This window comes from Saccopteryx bilineata, chromosome 2, assembly GCF_036850765.1.
Source record: "Saccopteryx bilineata isolate mSacBil1 chromosome 2, mSacBil1_pri_phased_curated, whole genome shotgun sequence".
Taxonomy (NCBI): Eukaryota; Metazoa; Chordata; class Mammalia; order Chiroptera; family Emballonuridae; genus Saccopteryx; species Saccopteryx bilineata.
Genome location: NC_089491.1, coordinates 269,192,684 through 269,209,367, shown reverse-complemented (window position 1 = coordinate 269,209,367; position 16,684 = coordinate 269,192,684). Strand labels below are relative to the sequence as shown.

At 45.4% G+C, this 16,684-nt stretch overlaps 2 protein-coding genes across 3 annotated transcripts in view; one reads left to right on the top strand and one right to left on the bottom strand.

Moving 5' to 3' along the window:
- Window positions 1–355: 355 nt before the first annotated feature.
- On the bottom strand, window positions 356–6,317 carry RPL6 (ribosomal protein L6). 2 transcript variants are annotated; one of them, XM_066260526.1, is made up of 7 exons: window positions 6,298–6,317; window positions 5,125–5,358; window positions 4,933–5,031; window positions 3,704–3,847; window positions 3,171–3,219; window positions 1,367–1,551; window positions 356–559 (listed from the first exon to the last, which is right to left on the bottom strand). In XM_066260526.1, the coding sequence occupies exons 2-7, from the start codon at window positions 5,356–5,358 to the stop codon at window positions 407–409; spliced, it is 864 nt and encodes a 287-aa protein (XP_066116623.1). In that variant the 5' UTR covers window positions 6,298–6,317; the 3' UTR covers window positions 356–406. The 2 variants fall into 2 exon arrangements, with proteins under 2 accessions (XP_066116623.1, XP_066116622.1); XM_066260525.1 differs by having other exon boundaries at window positions 6,204–6,301.
- A 6,468-nt stretch (window positions 6,318–12,785) lies between these two features.
- The window catches only part of PTPN11 (protein tyrosine phosphatase non-receptor type 11), a 79,852-nt gene continuing 75,953 nt past the window's right edge, over window positions 12,786–16,684 (top strand). Inside the window, exon 1 of the mRNA XM_066260543.1 lies at window positions 12,786–13,012. Coding sequence (XP_066116640.1) covers window positions 12,999–13,012 — 14 coding nt within the window. The 5' untranslated portion in view covers window positions 12,786–12,998. The remainder of the gene's footprint in view (window positions 13,013–16,684) is intronic.

Below are 16,684 nucleotides of genomic sequence, written 5' to 3'. Positions count from 1 at the left end.
GGATGAGATGGGGGAGAAATGGATGTTAAATCACTGAATGGGGTTCAAGTCTGTGACCTGAAGATACATTAAAAAAAATTATCCACTTTAGAGGTGGGGGGAAGGGGAGGAGAGAAAGAAAAAAGGAGAAAAGGATGGGAGAACACATTTCTTATCCCTGTACATTTCAGTACCGACTTGTTCAGTGATGCTCAGGGAAATGCTATATTGGTAGGTGCTGGGTGGGAGCGGAGAAGCCAGAACCGGAGGAAGCCAGGATGCCGACCTGATGCTGCTCTAGCTCACTCCTGTCAGTAGAGACTAAAGCCCCATTAAAAACTGGCTGAGTCACAAAACAGATCCAGGCCGACAAGAATTAAGACACAAAGGAAATGTTACTTTTTTAATCAGGTTCTTTTTAGGAAATTCAGAACACCATTTTGTGAGGATAGAGCCCATTTGTGAGAGCGAACACAGAGCGGAGGTAGCCCTGGAGCTGAGGGACAGCTTTGATTTTGGGCAGAATTTGCGAGTCCACGGTTTTCTGGTCAACCTTGCGTTGCTCTGTAATCTCGTATTTCTAAAGAAAGAGAAAAGCACTTAAAAGTAGGGCACAAGCACCAAATTCCTTCATTAACTTTACAGGGAGCCCCATCTTAAGTACTTAAACCCAGTAATAATTTAGAAGGCATTACTGACATTGCTTTCTTTAGTTTTTAATATAATAAAAAGAGCAGCTTTCACTCTTTTGTCTACTGTAACAACCCATCAAAACTAATTACAAATGAACGACCAACCCAAAAGTAGCAATACACTGTAATTCAAAGTTCTGCCAAAACTTCAGGATTCTGAACCGAGCTACCTGCCATTAAGAACTGTTTTTAGCAGAATCTAGACTATTCCCCAGATATTCCTCATTATTTACAACTTTTATTTCTTCTTCTTTTATTTTTTTTATTTTTCCAAAGTTAAAGCGGAGAGGCAGTCAGACGCCTGCATGCACCCCATCGGGATCCACCCAGCATGCCTGCCAGGGGGAGATGCTCTGCCCATCTGGGGCGTTGCTCTGCTGCAACCAGAGCCATTCTAGCGCCTGAGGGGGAGGCCATGGAGCCATCCTCAGTGCCCGGGCCAACTTTGCTCCAATGGAGCCTTGGCTGCGGGAGGGGAAGAGACAGAGAGGAAGGAGAGGGGGAGGGGTAGAGAAGCAGATGGGCGCTTCTCCTGTCTGCCCTGAATGGAAATCAAACCTGGGACTTCCACACACCGGGCCGATGCTCTACCGCTGAGCCAACCGGCCAGGGCCTATTTCTTCTTTTAACTGAACCCTGTTTTGTCTCACACACGGACCAGGAAGGCAGCGCTGTGGGCGGCCTAGGTGGCTCACCTCCTTCTCCGTGTCAAAGATCTCGCCCTCCTGGTGTCTGGGCCTGCGCAGCTTCTTCTTCTTGAAGTAGGCATCCGTGAGGTGTTTTGGGATTTTCACACTGCTGATGTCAATTTTGGTGGAGGTGGCAATGACAAATTTCTGGTGTGTTCTACGCAGAGGAACTCGGTTAAGGCACAGAGGTCCTAAGGGGGGAAAATCCATATAATGAGGAAAAAGGGAAAGCAAAAAAAATAACAACTGATTTTGAATTTGGTGAAAGCAGGTGAGTTGAATTTCTAATTTTTAAAAAGTTACTAATTTTAGAGGAAGAGAGAAGCATTAATTCGTTGTCCCACTTAATTGTGCATTGATGGTTGCTTCTTGCTCGTGCTCTAACCAGGGATTGAACTCACAACCTTGGCCTATCAGGATGGACGATGTGGAGCAACTGAGCTACCTGGCCAGGGCGAATTTCTAATTTTTCTCTGGATCAGCAGAAATTCCAGAGCACTTTCTGCTGCAAGCATCAAGACTTGCTTTCTCTACAATGAGGCAGTGGAGTAGCTCCAACAGACGCAGATCTTTGTGAAAGCTCCGACTGGCAAGACCATCACCCCGAAGTTGAGCCCAGTGACACTACTGAGAATGTCAGAGCTCAACTCCAAGACAAGGAGGGCACCCTGCTGACCAGTAGTGCCTTTTCTTTTCTTTTTTTGGTGGACAAATGGCTGGAAATGGCTGCATTCTCTCAGACTCCAATATTCATAGGGTCCAACCAGCACTCAGAGCTTTGCCTGCAGGGGAGCAGCATCAAGCCCTCCCTCTGCCAGCTCACCTACCAGTACAACTGCAACAAGATGATGGCTACAACCCCCATGCTGTCAACTGCTGCAAGAAGAGTGGCCAGCCCTGGCTCAGTAGCCCAGTTGGTTAGAGCACCATCCCCACATGCCAAGGTGAGGGTTTGATCCCTGGTCAGGGCACACGCAGGAATGGATTGTTGTTCCTGTGTGTCTCTCTCCAAAATCAATTTAAAAAAAAATGTGTCAACTGAACCTTGGTTGGTGTTAATATACCAATGCCCTGTGGCCAAGGTTAAATAAGGCCCTTCTACCTGAATCCTGTGACCTCAATAAAGCTCCCCTTGCCTGACCAGGCAGTGGCGCAGTGGATAGAGCATCGGACTGGGATGCAGAGGACCCAGGTTCGAGACCCCGAGGTCGCCAGCTTGAGCACGGGTCATCTGGTTTGAGCAAAAGCCCACCAGCTTGAACCCAAGGTCGCTGGCTCCAGCAAGGGGCTACTCAGTCTGTTGAAGACCTGCGGTCAAGGCACATATGAGAAAGCAATCAATGAACAACTAAGGTGTTGCAATGCACAATGAAAAACTAATGACTGATGCTTCTCATCTCTCTCCGTTCCTGTCTGTCTGTCCCTGTCTATCCCTCTCTCTGACTCACTGTCTCTGTAAAAAATAAATAAGTAAAATTAAAAAAAAAAAAAAAAAAAAAGCAAGCTCCCCTTATCAGTTCAGGAACTCCATTCTAGTGTCAAGTGGCAGACCAAATTACAAGTCCTAGGCAGGATGCATTCCTTGGAGCTAATAGCAAACCAGTCTGCATTTTAGGTGACAGTTACTTGATGATATGCTGCCACATAAAATTTAAATACTTGCTTCCTTAGAATTGGTGTATATAAGGCAATGAAATGGGGCTCGGAATCTCATGCACTAAAAGTTCTATCTTAAGTGGAAGCAAAAGCATATATTGCAGCAATTTAAAAAGAAAAGTTCAGAGAGTCTAAAACCCAAGGGTCTTCTTACCAGTTACAAGTAGCAAGCCACTGCTCAGCTGTTTCAGGAAAATCACCCTCTGTAAATTAAACAGAAATGTACTATGTTTTTGCAATTAGGAACCAACCTCTGAATTAAATCAAATCACAGGTTTCTAAATTTGGGAAAGGAAATGCGCAGCAGATCTGGATGGAACTCAATCAAACTGCGAACAGGTGACACCAGGATGATGAGTAGTACTTCTGTGTGCTTGTTCTTTTTTTTTTTTTTAATGAGCAGCTATTACTTTCAACAACAACAAAAATTAATATCCTTTAACTCAGCAATTCGATCCCTGAAAATCTAACCAAAGGAAATAACTCAAATACATAAATGTTTTTGGGTACAGGGTCACCTGATTCTTCTGTAACAAGTTAAGTTATATTCTCAGGAGCAAAGTGGTAATAAGTTATTGAATATAATGGGCTAACCATGCTATACTAGTTACTGGGGGCTGACACTAACATAGGTGAATAAAGAAGTCCCACACACTCCGCTCAAGAGTCCCAGGCACCTCTTCTCACCTTTCCTCTGTGGCGCCCAGTAAGGATGATCAGAATGGTCCCGGGGGTGATGGTGGCCCGCAGTTTTCTCACATGCTGACTGAAGGGTTTCTTCCCGTGGCTCAACAGCTTTCGAGGCACATCTTCAGTAGGATAATATCTAGGCTGCAGAGAGTCCATAGGTCTAACTTTATTTAAGCTCATCGGGTTAGCAGAGCTGATTGTCAACAAAACCTTTGCTATAATCCTTTTACTACTTGAAATACTTCATTTACACAATTGCACTTTCATTTCTACATGTATTTTTTAATTTGGAAATTACCAACAATTCTTTTATATGCAAAACAGGGTGGAATCCATTTAACTGGAGGAGCTGCATGTTCAAGCAAAGACAGAAAGCAATAAGTTATGCTCATAAACTTAAGGTTGAATTTTAGAAATTACACAGCAAGCTCTTATTACATACTGTCATGTAACAGTGGTTCTTCTCAAGCTTTTCTGGGATCCCTGACTATTCTCCGGAATTTTGCATTCATAATTAAAAGAGGCATGGCTTCTATCTGCCACATTAACATGATTCCCCCCATTTTACCGACAAAGGAAAAAAAAATTGTACATTGTACAAAACCGTTTAGAACATGTTATGCCAGTTCAATGATAAAAATAATAACCCATGCAAAGACTATGAAGGAGATGACAAGTAACTCCTAATAACCTATTTATTAAGTATACTGTTATAATTTCAGTGAACAGTTTTGTTTTCATAACAAACCTGATAGGAAAACAAGCTCACAAAACCTCTGACAAAAAGGACTCAAAGTGTCACCCTCCCTCCTGGTGCAGTAACCTCCAACTGTGAAGTGTGCAATAAATCTGGGGTATTTCTATAATGGAAACCACAGAGCAAACCTAAAACATTGGGACTTGTGCATAGTAAAAAGAAGCTAACAAAACACTGCTGTAGTGGATAAACATTCTATAGGCCTGGCAGCAGCCTAGGCTCTATGTATATCCAATTCTCATGACCACCCTGTGTGACAGACTGTTTTACAAGCAAAGAAACAAAAGCACAGGAAAGTAACTCTTATCTAATTCCAAACACACACAGAACCCATTTACCCATTTTCCTCTGTTAGTAATTCTCTGGGAAACACAAACTTCCAAAACCCGAGTACACACAGACACACAAAACCCTAGCAGTATTCTAGCTTCAACTAACCCTCCAATTTACAGTGCCTACCAAAGCTTACCATTTTGCGAAGTTTAACCACTCGGGTTCCACCATTCTTGTCGCCACCAACTGGTTTTGTGACAGTAGCAAGAACTTTCTCTTTCTTTTTCTTTTCAATCTATCAGGACACAAACGCAAGCAAGAGTCAGAGGCAGACAAAAATCTTAAGGGTGAGACAGAAGGTAACATCAGGGTACAGGGTCACCCTTACCCTAGATTTGGGGGCCGCGTACTTCCTCTTGTACATGGCCTTTCGGGAATACATAGCCGACCGGGAGTACCTGCCAATTCCTCTGACTAGGACAGGGTTTCGGCTGCAGTGGGGCTTCCCCTTCTTAGGCGTCTTGGCCTTGAGGTTACCCTTCTTAACTTTACCAGCTGCATCGGCCTTCTTGGCTTCAGGTATCTTCTTAGTATCCGGCTTATCCGTTTTTTCGCCCGCCATCTACCAATACATATATATTTTTTAAAAAGATATTCACCAAATAACCCATAAGGCAACATCTAAGCTGCACAAAGACGGGTTCCCAGACAAGTCCTCCCTCTCCATGGATGCTAGCTATAGCATCCTTTTTCATCCCTCCCTTATAAGATATAGGCCTTCCTCCAAACCCCAAACATGTGCAACCATCTCGTACTGATTGGTTAACTTGGGGGTCGTCTTTCCAATGCACTAGAAACTTCTTTAGGATTTGAAGATACATTACGCTTCTTAGGTGCTTGCTAAATATTCATGGTCAGAAGTCCCTGTTCCATTATTCCTGTTTTGCGAACTATGACTCTCAGACTCAAGAGCCTTAAAAAATCTTCACAACTAAGAGCAGCGCAGCGAGGCTGGAATTTTGAACCATTCGCTTCCAGGACTTTCCTCCTATCACACTACCTACTGTCTCATTCAAAAAATCCAGCTTAGAGGATGAGCACATAGACAATTAGCCCAAACTGGACTGAAAAAAAGCCCAAGTGGTGACTTCCGGTTGCGGGGAACTGGGCGAGTAGCACCGGGCCTCAGTCCCAAATCCCAACGTGGCGGAGACAAGCTCGGCAGCGTCTTTCGGGAAGACCGGCCCTGGATTCGGCAGTACGCGCCGTCGTCCTAGTGCTGTGGGTCCACTAGCCTGCTACGGGTCTTGAGAGAGGCCCCATTCCTCCGGCCCAGGAGGGTGGCGAGCAGCCTGAGACCCCGAGCCTACAACATTCTACCTCACCCTCTTCGTGCCCCACCGCAAGCCCAAGCAAGACAAATGAAGTGTCTGGGAGGCCACTCAGTTGGCCACGGGTATGTCTGACCCTTGCAGCTGTCGACGTGATACCCTCTTGGTTCGGATGGCGAAAGATTGGGATCCTGAAGTCGAGTCTTCTAGATGAGAACCGCCATTCTTACCTTGCAAGATGGGAAAAAGAACTAACAGCCCGGCTTCCGGTCTAGAAGCAATCACGGAAGGAGTTAGTCTCATTTCCTTCCTGGTCCTGGACATCATGGGAAATGTAGTTTTTCTTCCTTTGAAAGGGCTATACTGCCCTGGCCGGATTAAAGCATCGTCCTGAAGCATAGAGGTTGCCAGTTCGATCCCTGGTCAGGGTACATGCAGGGACAGATCTGTGTTCCTCTTTCTTCCTCTCCTTTCCTCTCTCGCTAAAATCAATAAAAAGGAAAAAAAAACATGTTAAGGTCTATACTGTACTATAGAGCAGCTGTTTTCAACCGGTGATGTGCCACAAGAATTGTTTAATAAAAATACAATACCTATTTCGTCAGGAACACTGACTTCTTTTCCCTTATACTGTCAAATTAAAAAATAAAAAAATGGCCTGACCTGTGGTGGCGCAGTGGATAAAGTGTCAACCTGGAAACACTGAGGTTGCCGGTTCAAAACCTTGGGCTTGCCTGGTCAAGGCACATATGGGAGTTGATGCTTCCTGCCCCTCCCCCCTTCTCTCTCTCTCTCTCTCTCTTTCTCTCTCTCTCTCTCCTCTCTATAATGAATAAATAAATTTATTTTTTTTATTTTTTTTTATTTATTTATTTTTACAGAGGCAGAGATAGACAGGGACAGACAGACAGGAACGGAGAGAGATGAGAAGCATCAATCATCAGTTTCTCGTTGCGCGTTGCGACTTCTTAGTTGTTCATTGATTGCTTTCTCACATGTGCCTTGACCGCGGGCCTTCAGCAGACCGAGTAACCCCCTGCTGGAGCCAGCGACCTTGGGTCCAAGCTGGTGAGCTCTTTGCTCAAGCCATATGAGCCCGCGCTCAAGCTGGCCACCTCGGGGTCTCGAACCTGGGTCCTTCCGCATCCCAGTCCGACGCTCTATCCATTGCGCCACCACCTGGTCAGGCTGAATAAATAAATTAAAAAAAAAATTAAAAAAAAAAAATGACAATAGCCAACACAACAATAGCCATCCGGTGTGAATGAATTTAAATTATATCTACTTTTTTTTTTTGTCAGATCAGCAAAAAATATATTTTTTGATGTGCCGCAGAATTTTAGTAATTAGGTCATGAGTGCCATGAGAAGAAAAAGGTTGAAAATTGCTGACCTAGTAAATACCCCAAAATGTTTGTTAAATGACCTGGTATTGAAAGAAAAACGTAAAGAATCCCCTCTTATGTTATATTGTGTTATTGCAAAACTTAAACGTTTTTTAATTGGGCAAAATATCAGTATACTGTAGTGTATTAGTTATAAAGTAAACATTAAGCACCTTGTGCCATATTAAAAATGTTCTTAAATTTGTACAGTGTTTTATTAATTATAAAGCAGAAGTTTTACAGACATGAAATCATTTTAAATCTCAATGCAACGTCCCTGTGAGGTAGGAATTTAAGATGAAAGAACTGAGGCTTAATTACAACTAACTTATCTAAGTTCACACATACACTTACACTGAACCATGTCTCTTTGTGCCACAGAAAGACAGAAAACAAGTAGGTAGTCATGCTGTAGGACCTTAACTTTTTTTTTTTTTTTTTTTTTTAACAGAGGCAGAGATAGACAGGGACAGACAGACAGGAACGGAGAGAGAGATGAGAAGCATCAATCATTAGTTTTTCTTGGTTGATTCTTGTATGTGCCCTGACCAGGGATTGAACCCGCAACCTTGGCATATCATGATGATGTTCTAAACAACTGAGCTATCAGGCCAGGGCCTGATTTTGCATGTATTAAAGAAAATTTTTGTAAGGAGCACATCAATGCTGAAGAAATTAGCACACTGCATAAGAGTTCTTTGTATTGGAGCAAGATGGGCAACATTAAGAGGAAAAAAGTGAGGATTTTGGAGCTATATAGTGTGGCATGAATTCACTTACTAGATCTGTGGCCTTTAATGTGTCATGGGCATAGGTAAGAGTTCTACCTTCTTGCTCTGGTTTGAATCATCATCATCTCCAACCTGGGATATGACAATATTCTAGTATTCTGGTCTCTTTGTTAGTGGTCTTGTCCTCCTGATCTGATTCCTCACAGAGTAATACTTTTAAAACATAGATTAGCAATAATAATAATAAATAAAAACATAGATTATATTCAGTCTTCTGCTAAAATTTTTCAATGGCTCTCCATTTCACTGTTTTTTAAAAATTAAATTTATTGGGGTGACATAGGCTAATGAGATTACATAGGTTTCAAATGCACATTTTTATGAAATGTAATCTGTTTATTGCCTTGTGTGCTCACTACCCAAAGTCAAATCATCTTCCATCACCATATATTTGATCCCCTTTACACTTTACTACTCCCCTCAACTCACCTTCCCTCTGTAACTGCCATGTTGGTGTGTCTATGAGTTTTTGTTTGTTGCTCTCAGTTCTGTATCCCACATATGAGTGAAATTGTGTGGTTCTTACATTTTCTGACTTATTTTGCTTAGCATAATATTCTCAAGGTCCATTCATGTTGCTACCAATAGCAGTAGTTCATCTTTTTTATGGCTGAGTAGTATTCCATTGCATGAATTTATTACATCTTCTTTATTCAATCATCTATTGAAGGACAGACACTTCAGTTATTTCCATGTCTTGGCCACCATGAATGATGCTGCAAGGAACATAGGGATGTATATATCTTTGCAAATGTTTTTTTTAATATTATTTATTTATTTATTTTAGAGAGGAGAGAGAAAGACAGAGAGAGAGAGAAGGGGGGAGGAGCAGGAAACAACTCCCATATGTGCCTTGACCAGGCAGCTCCAGGGTTTCGAACTGTCAACCTCAGTGTTTCCAGGTAGACACTTGATCCACTGCGCCACCACAGGTCAGGCTCTTTGCAAATGTTTTTAACTTTTTCAGGTAGATACACAGAGAAGGCATTGAGGGGTTACATGGTAACTCCATTCTTAATTTTTTTTTTAATTTTTCTGAAGTGAGAAGTGGGGGGGGGGTAGGCAGACAGACAGACTCCCACAAGCGCCCAACTGGGATCCACCCAGCATGCCCACCACGGGGTGATGCTCGGCCCCTCGAGGGCAGTGGTCCCCAATCTTTTTTGGGCCATGGACCAGTTTAATGTCAGAAAATATTTTCACAGACCAGCCTTTAGGGTGAGATGGATAAATGTATCACGTGACCGAGACAAATGTCAAGAGTGAGTCTTAGATGGATGTAACAGAGGGAATCTGGTCATTTTTAAAAAATAAAACATCGTTCAGACTTAAATATAAATAAAACAGAAATAACCTGACCAGGCGGTGGTGCAGTGGATAGAGCGTCAAACTGGGATGCAAAGGACCTAGGTCCGAGGCCCCGAGGTTGCCAGCTTGAGCGCGAGCTCATCTGGTTTGAGCAAAAAGCCCACTAGCTTGAACCCAAGGTCACTGGCTCCAGCAAGAGGTTACTCGGTCTGCTGAAGGCCTGTAGTCAAGGCACATATGAGAAAGCAATCAATGAGCAACTAAGGTGTTGCAACGCGCAATGAAAAACTAATGAGGCCCTGGCCGGTTGGCTCAGTGGTAGAGCGTCGGCCTGGCGTGCGGGAGTCCTAGGTTCGGTTCCCGGCCAGGGCACACAGGAGAGGTGCTCATCTGCTTCTCCACCCCTCCCCCTCTCCTTTCTCTCTGTCTCTCTCTTCCCCTCCTGCGGCCAAGGCTCCATTGGAGCAGAGTTGGCCGGGTGCTGAGGATGGCTCTATGGCCTCTGCCTCAGGTGCTAGAGCGGTTCTGGTTGCAGCAGAGTGGCGCCCCAGATGGGCGGAGTATTGCCTCCTGGTGGGCATGCCGGGTGGATCTCGGTTGGGCGCATGCGGGAGTCTGTCTGACTGCCTCCCTGTTTCCAGCTTCAGAAAAAACAACAACAAAAAAACCCCTAATGATTGATGCTTCTCATCTCTCTCTGTTTCTGTCTGTCTATCCCTGTCTATCCCTCTCTCTGACTCACTCTCTGTCTCTGTAAAAAAATAAATAAATAAATAAAACGAAAATAATGTAAGTTATTTATTCTTTCTCTGCGGACCGGTACCAAATGGCCTATAGACCGGTACTGGTCCGCAGCCCGGGGTTTGGGGACCACTGCTCTAGGGCATTGCTCTGCTGCAATCCAAGCCAATCTAGAGCCTGAGGTGGAGGCCACAGAGCCATCCTCAGTGCCCAGGCCAACTTTGCTCCAATGAAGCTTTGGCTTCAGGAGGAGAAAATAGAGATAGAGAGGCAGGAGAGGGAAAAGGGTGGAGAAGCAGATGGGCGCTTCTCCTGTATGCCCTGGCTGGGAATTGAACTGTTTGCTCTTTTTAAAAAATATTTCTTTGTTAAAAAATATATATTTCTTTGTTGATTGAGAGAGAGAAAGATTGTGAGAGACAGGAACATCAACCAGTTCCTGCATGTGTCCTGTCTGGCGATAGAACCAGCAACCTCTGTGTTTCAGGATGATGCTCTAACCAACCAAGCTAGCTGGCCAGAACACACAGTTTTCGGACACACAGTTTTCCATAGTGGCTGTATCAGTTTACATTCCCATCAACAGTGAATGACAGTTCTTTTTTTCTCCACAACCTCTCCAACACTAGTTATTACTTGTCCTGTAGATAAGAATAGCCTCTACCATCTCTATCTCTTTTTCACCTCATCTCCTATTACTCTTTTCACCTCATCTCCTATTATTCTTTCTTTTTTCTTTTTTTGTGTGTGGCAGAGACAGAGAGAGTCAGAGAGAGGGACAGACAGACAGGAAGGGAGAGAGATGAGAAACATCAATTCTTCGTTGCGGCTCCTTAGTTATTTATTGACTGATTTCTCCTATGTGCCCTGACCAGGGGGCTACAGCAGACCCTTGCTGGAGTCAGCGACCTCAGGCTCAAGCTGGTGAGCCTTGCTCAAATCAGATGAGCCCGCGCTCAAGCTGGTGACCTCAGGGTTTCGAACCTGGATCTTCCCCTAAGCCAGAAACTCACTGTTAAAATACAGGAGGCAGCCTGACCAAGTGGTGGCGCAGTGGATAGAGCGTCGGACTGGGATGCGGACGGACCCAGGTTTGAGACCCCGAGGTCGCCAGCTTGAATGCGGGCTCATCTGGCTTGAGCAAAGAGCTCACCAGCTTGGACCCAAGGTCCCTGGCTCCAGCAGGGGGTTACTTGGTCTGCTGAAGGGCCACGGTCAAGGCACATGTGAGAAAGCAATCAATGAACAACTAAGAAGTCGCAACGCGCAACGAGAAACTGATGATTGATGCTTCTCATCTCTCTCCGTTCCTGTCTGTCTGTCCCTGTCTATCTCTGCCTCTGTTAAAAACAAACAAACAAACAAACAAAAAAAACAGGAGGCAGCCTCACTGTGCGCTTGCCTCTTCCCGGTACTTGAAATGCTGATTGCTCCTGCATCTGATCTTTTTTTATTTTTATTTTTATTTTTTATTTTTCTGAAGCTGGAAACGGGGAGAGACAGTCAGACAGACTCCCGCATGTGCCCGACCGGGATCCACCCCGCATGCCCACCAGGGGTGACGCTCTGGCGCCTGGGGCAGAGGCCAAGGAGCCATCCCCAGCGCCTGGGCCATCCTTGCTCCAATGGAGCCTCGGCTGCGGGAGGGGAAGAGAGAGAGATAGAGAGGAAGGAGGGGGGGGGGTTGGAGAAGCAAATGGGCGCTTCTCCTATGTGCCCTGGCCGGGAACCGAACCCGGGTCCCCCTCACGCCAGGCCGATGCTCTACCGCTGAGCCAGCTGGCCAGGGCCCTGCATCTGATCTTTATTCAAATGTCATCCTCAGGGAAAGACCAGAAGGGAATGAGTGTCTTACCCTGAGTATTTTTATTACCTGGATTACTCTATCGCCTCTCAGGAGAACACAGGGAATTTTGTCTTTTTACATCAGTTTTATCCCCATAGTCTAGAACAGTGCCTAGCAGATAGAAAACACTCAACAGATGTGTAAGTATAATAAACCATCTAACAATTACAAAGCACTTACTAAATAGGCCAGGCCTAGTTCTAAGCATTTTACATATTTAATCCTCCCAAAAATCGTATGAAGAAAATAAGATTACTATCTTCATTTTACAGAAATGAAGGAATGAAGGAAGGAAATCGAGGCTCAGAGAAATTAAGCAACTTTCCAAAGGTTATATAGCTTCTTGAGCAGAGTGGCGATTTGTGGGAATGAAATGAATGAAATTACTGGATTTGGCAGTGGGCGCAGGGATGGAAATTGACATGATGGGAGCGGAAGCGATGGGTTCCTGGCAGTGAGGACAAAAGTGAGCACGTCCTGCAGCCAAGGTCTAAAGGAGGACGTGAGGTGCTTTGGGGGACTGGGAGGTGGCGGCTCCACCGAGACACCAAACTCCCATTATCAGCCGTCGGTCGGTACCCGACGACTGGAAGCAGGAAGTTGCGGCGGGCGACGCGCGGGTGACGTCACGATGGCGCCGGCGACGAAGGGCGGGGGAGGAGGAGGAGCGAACGGCGTTTGGGGGGCGGCTGCACAGTCTCCGGGAACCCCAGGCCTGGAGGGGGGTCTGCGCGCGGCCGGCTGGCTCTGCCCCGCGACCGGTCCCGAGCGGGCCTCCCTCGGGCCATCCCGATGGTGACCGGGCCCAGAGGAGCCTGAGCAAGGAGCGGGTCCGTCGCGGAGCCGGAGGGCGGGAGGAACATGACATCGCGGAGGTGAGGAGCCCCGGGGGGCTCGGCGCGGGCCTCGGCCCGGCCCCTGTCGCGTTCGGCCAGCCCTGCCCGGGAGGGGGCGCCCCGGCCGGGCTTCAGCCGCTCGCCTAGGGGACAGGGCAGGCTTCCTCCCAACCTCCTTGCTGTCCTGGGGCCGAGGCCCGGGTCCGGCCCCACCGCGCCCCCACCTCTTTGGTCCCCATTCATTTCCTGCCTCCCCGAGTTCCGGCTCCAGCAGCCCTGGAGATGCCGGTCCGGACGGAGGCAGGTAGAGCCGCCGCGGGAACGGCGGACGCCAGCAGCCCGGCTCGGCGCCGCATTCCTGACCCATTGCCTCATGAGAATTGCCTCATGGTGATTCCGAAATAACCCCGCTCACTCGGGGAGGCTCCTGGCCCCGGTACACGGGAGGGGAGAGGGGGTGTTGCGCGAGACCGGGCCCCCGACGCTGGAGCTGCTCGAGGTCACTGCCTCTCTCGCTCGCCTGGGGGCTTCACTCAGAATCACTGACCCCTCTCTGTGCGTCTTTGCATCACGCCCATCCCCCGTTTCACGTGCCAGAAATGGAAAAACTGACTGTATCTGCAGCTATTAGAAGTATTTCCTTCCTCTGCCATCTTCGTTTTGAGAAATGGAAGGGAAAGGAGCTGTGTCTCAAGTTATTTAATCCTTCAAGACAGCCTTAAAAGTTAGGTAACATTAATCAACCTCCGTTTTACGAATGTGGAAACTGAGGCTCAGATGTAACATGCTAATAAATGACAGGATCGGAACCTACGAGTCAGAAGGAGAATTTGTGAATTAATGAGATCCTTTGGAAGTTCAGGGTAATACTAATAGCTAACGTTTATTAAGCTGTTACTGTAAGCCAAACATATTTAGTCTTCACTATAACCCTATGAGCTAGGTACTATTATCCCCTTTTTAAAGATGAGTAAACTGAGTTTCAGAAGTTAGGCAACTTGCCTAAGGTCACTCAGCCAGTAAGTGGTGGAGCCAGACTCCCCACTGTTAATCACCGTGTCCTCTTATTGTATAACTATTGCTAATTATTTTTAAGCCATAATTCTGTTGTTAAACATTAGTGTGACCTGTTTTCAGATGGTGATCCTGCTATTGTGGATAGCCACTCTTTACATACAACTCACGTATAGGACTCATTGTTTAGTCTTGATTGTCCAGGTATGGTCAACAGCTTAGTCATTTGAAACACTGTTTCAAGCTGTTGTGGTTATTTGACTGAGAAACTTTTCAAAATGTTAGGAATGTTTTCTCAAAATACACCTGCACATTATTCATTGGTGGATCTGGAACAAAAACTAGAAACTTAGGAAGTGACTTGGACAGATCTGGTTGGCAAGTGCTTACAGATCTAGGTTGTATATAACTGCATTTCAATAGAACTGTGTATAGACCCAAATGTTGTAAATCTTTAGGGAGGTTTTAAAGAAAGTAGTTGCCTATTCTTTAATCTGTCAAATAGTCATTGAGCCTTTTGTTCCTTGTGTCTGCTTTTTAGGCAAGTGAGGATCTGCTTCTTTAAAGATTTTTTTTTTTTTACAGGGACAGAAAGAGAGTCAGAGAGAGGGATAGACAGAGACAGACAGACAGGAACGGAGAGAGATGAGAAGCATCAATCATCAGTTTCTTGTTGTAACACCTTAGTTCATTGATTGCTTTCTCATATGTGCCTTGACCGTGGGCCTTCAGTAGACCGAGTGACCCCTTGCTCAGGGACCTTAGGTCCGAGCTGCTGAGCTTTTTTTGCTCAACCCAGATGAGCTCGTGCTCAAGCTGGCAACTTCGGGGTCTCAAACCTGGGTCTTCCACATCCCATTCCGACACTTTATCCACTGCGCCACCGCCTGGCCAGGCTAAAGATTATTTTTTTTTTTTAAAGACTTTATTCAATTTTCAGAGAGGAGAGAGAGAGAGAGGGAGGAGGAACAGGAAGCATCAACTTCCCATATATGCCTTGACCAGGCAAGCCCAGGGTTTTGAACCGGCGACCTCGGTGTTCCAGATCGAGGCTTTATCCCACTGTACCACTACAGGTCAGGCAGGATCTGCTTCTTTTTTTTTTTTTCTTTTCATTTTTCTGAAGCTGGAAACAGGGAGAGACAGTCAGACAGACTCCCGCATGCGCCCTACCGGGATCCACCCGGCACGCCCACCAGGGGCGAAGCTCTGCCCACCAGGGGGCGATGCTCTGCCCATCCTGGGCGTCGCCATGTTGCGACCAGAGCCACTCTAGCGCCTGGGGCAGAGGCCACAGAGCCATCCCCAGCGCCCGGGCCATCTTTGCTCCTATGGAGCCTTGGCTGCGGGAGGGGACGAGAGAGACAGAGAGGAAAGCGCGGCGGAGGGGTGGAGAAGCAAATGGGCGCTTCTCCTGTGTGCCCTGGCCGGGAATCGAACCCGGGTCCTCCGCACGCTAGGCCGACGCTCTACCGCTGAGCCAACCGGCCAGGGCCAGGATCTGCTTCTTTAGGAGACAAAATATGACTGGGGACTGTGGCAGGGTAGTAATAGACCCTACGTTGTCCAACTTGTTAGTCTAGATAAAAGCAGGGAAGTATCAGTATAGCCAAAGCAGCAAGTGATAAAGATGACAGTTTGAAATGGAGTAATTCCTCCTCTCTTTCAGCCTTCCCTGACTCACCTGTTCTAAAAAAGAAATGCCTGACCCTGACCAGATAGTTCAGTTGGTTAGAGTGTTGACCTGATGTGCAGAGGTTGTGGGTTTGGTTCCCGGTCAAGGCACATAAAGGAACAGATCGATGTTTATGTCTCTCTCTCTAAAAAAAAAAAAAAAAAAAAAAAAAAATCAATAAATAAATTTAAAAAATATATTTGCCATCTAAAAAGGCAAATTATGAACATAACACACATAATTGGGAATTATTTTTTTTCAGATTGTATGTCTTTTATTATTTTTAACCAGCTTTATTGAGGTGTAAATGACATGTAATAAATTGCATCTATTTAAGTGTACAATTTGATACATTTTGACATATGTATACACTTGTAAAACCATCCCCACAATCAAGATAATGAACTTATCCATCACTGTTTGAGATTGTTCCTGTGTCCTTTATAATCCTTTCCTTGTCAGGCAGCCACTGTTCTGCTTCATGTCCCTACACATTAGTTTGCATTCCCTAGAATTTTATATTAACAGAATTTTGTATGTGGCTTTTTATGCTCAGCATAGTTATGTTGAGATTTATCCATATTATAGTATGAGTCAAATAGTTCATTACTTGATTTTATTGCTTAGCAATATGACATTGTATGGACATACCACCAATTGTTTATCCATCCACCTGTTGATGGACATTTGGGTTGTTTTCTGAGTTTGGCTATCACAAATCTGCTTTGATTAATCATGTACACGAGTTTGTATGAACATATCAGTGAACACCTATCAGTGGTATGGCTGCGTCATATATATAATAGATGTATATTTCACTTTTCCGTAAATTGCCAAACTTTTTCAAAGTGGTATACCATTTACATGCCCACCAGCAGTATATGAGTTACAGTTCTTCCACAGATTCGTCAGCACTTGGTATGATCAGTTTTTAAATTTTAGCCATTTTAATGGGTGTGTCATGGTATCTTACTGTGGTTTTAATTTGTATTTTCCTTGGTGACTAATCATGTTGATCATTT

Bases quoted from the DNA above. Each gene is read 5' to 3' on its own strand.
- RPL6 (XM_066260526.1), bottom strand. From the start codon at position 5,358: ATGGCGGGCGAAAAAACGGATAAGCCGGATACTAAGAAGATACCTGAA. The intron at 3,220-3,703 runs GTGAGAAGAGGT...TTTAATTTACAG, and splicing joins CTGGGCGCCACAGAGGAAAG to AGGGTGATTTTCCTGAAACA. The intron at 1,552-3,170 runs GTAAGAAGACCC...TTCCCCCCTTAG, and splicing joins TGGCTTGCTACTTGTAACTG to GACCTCTGTGCCTTAACCGA.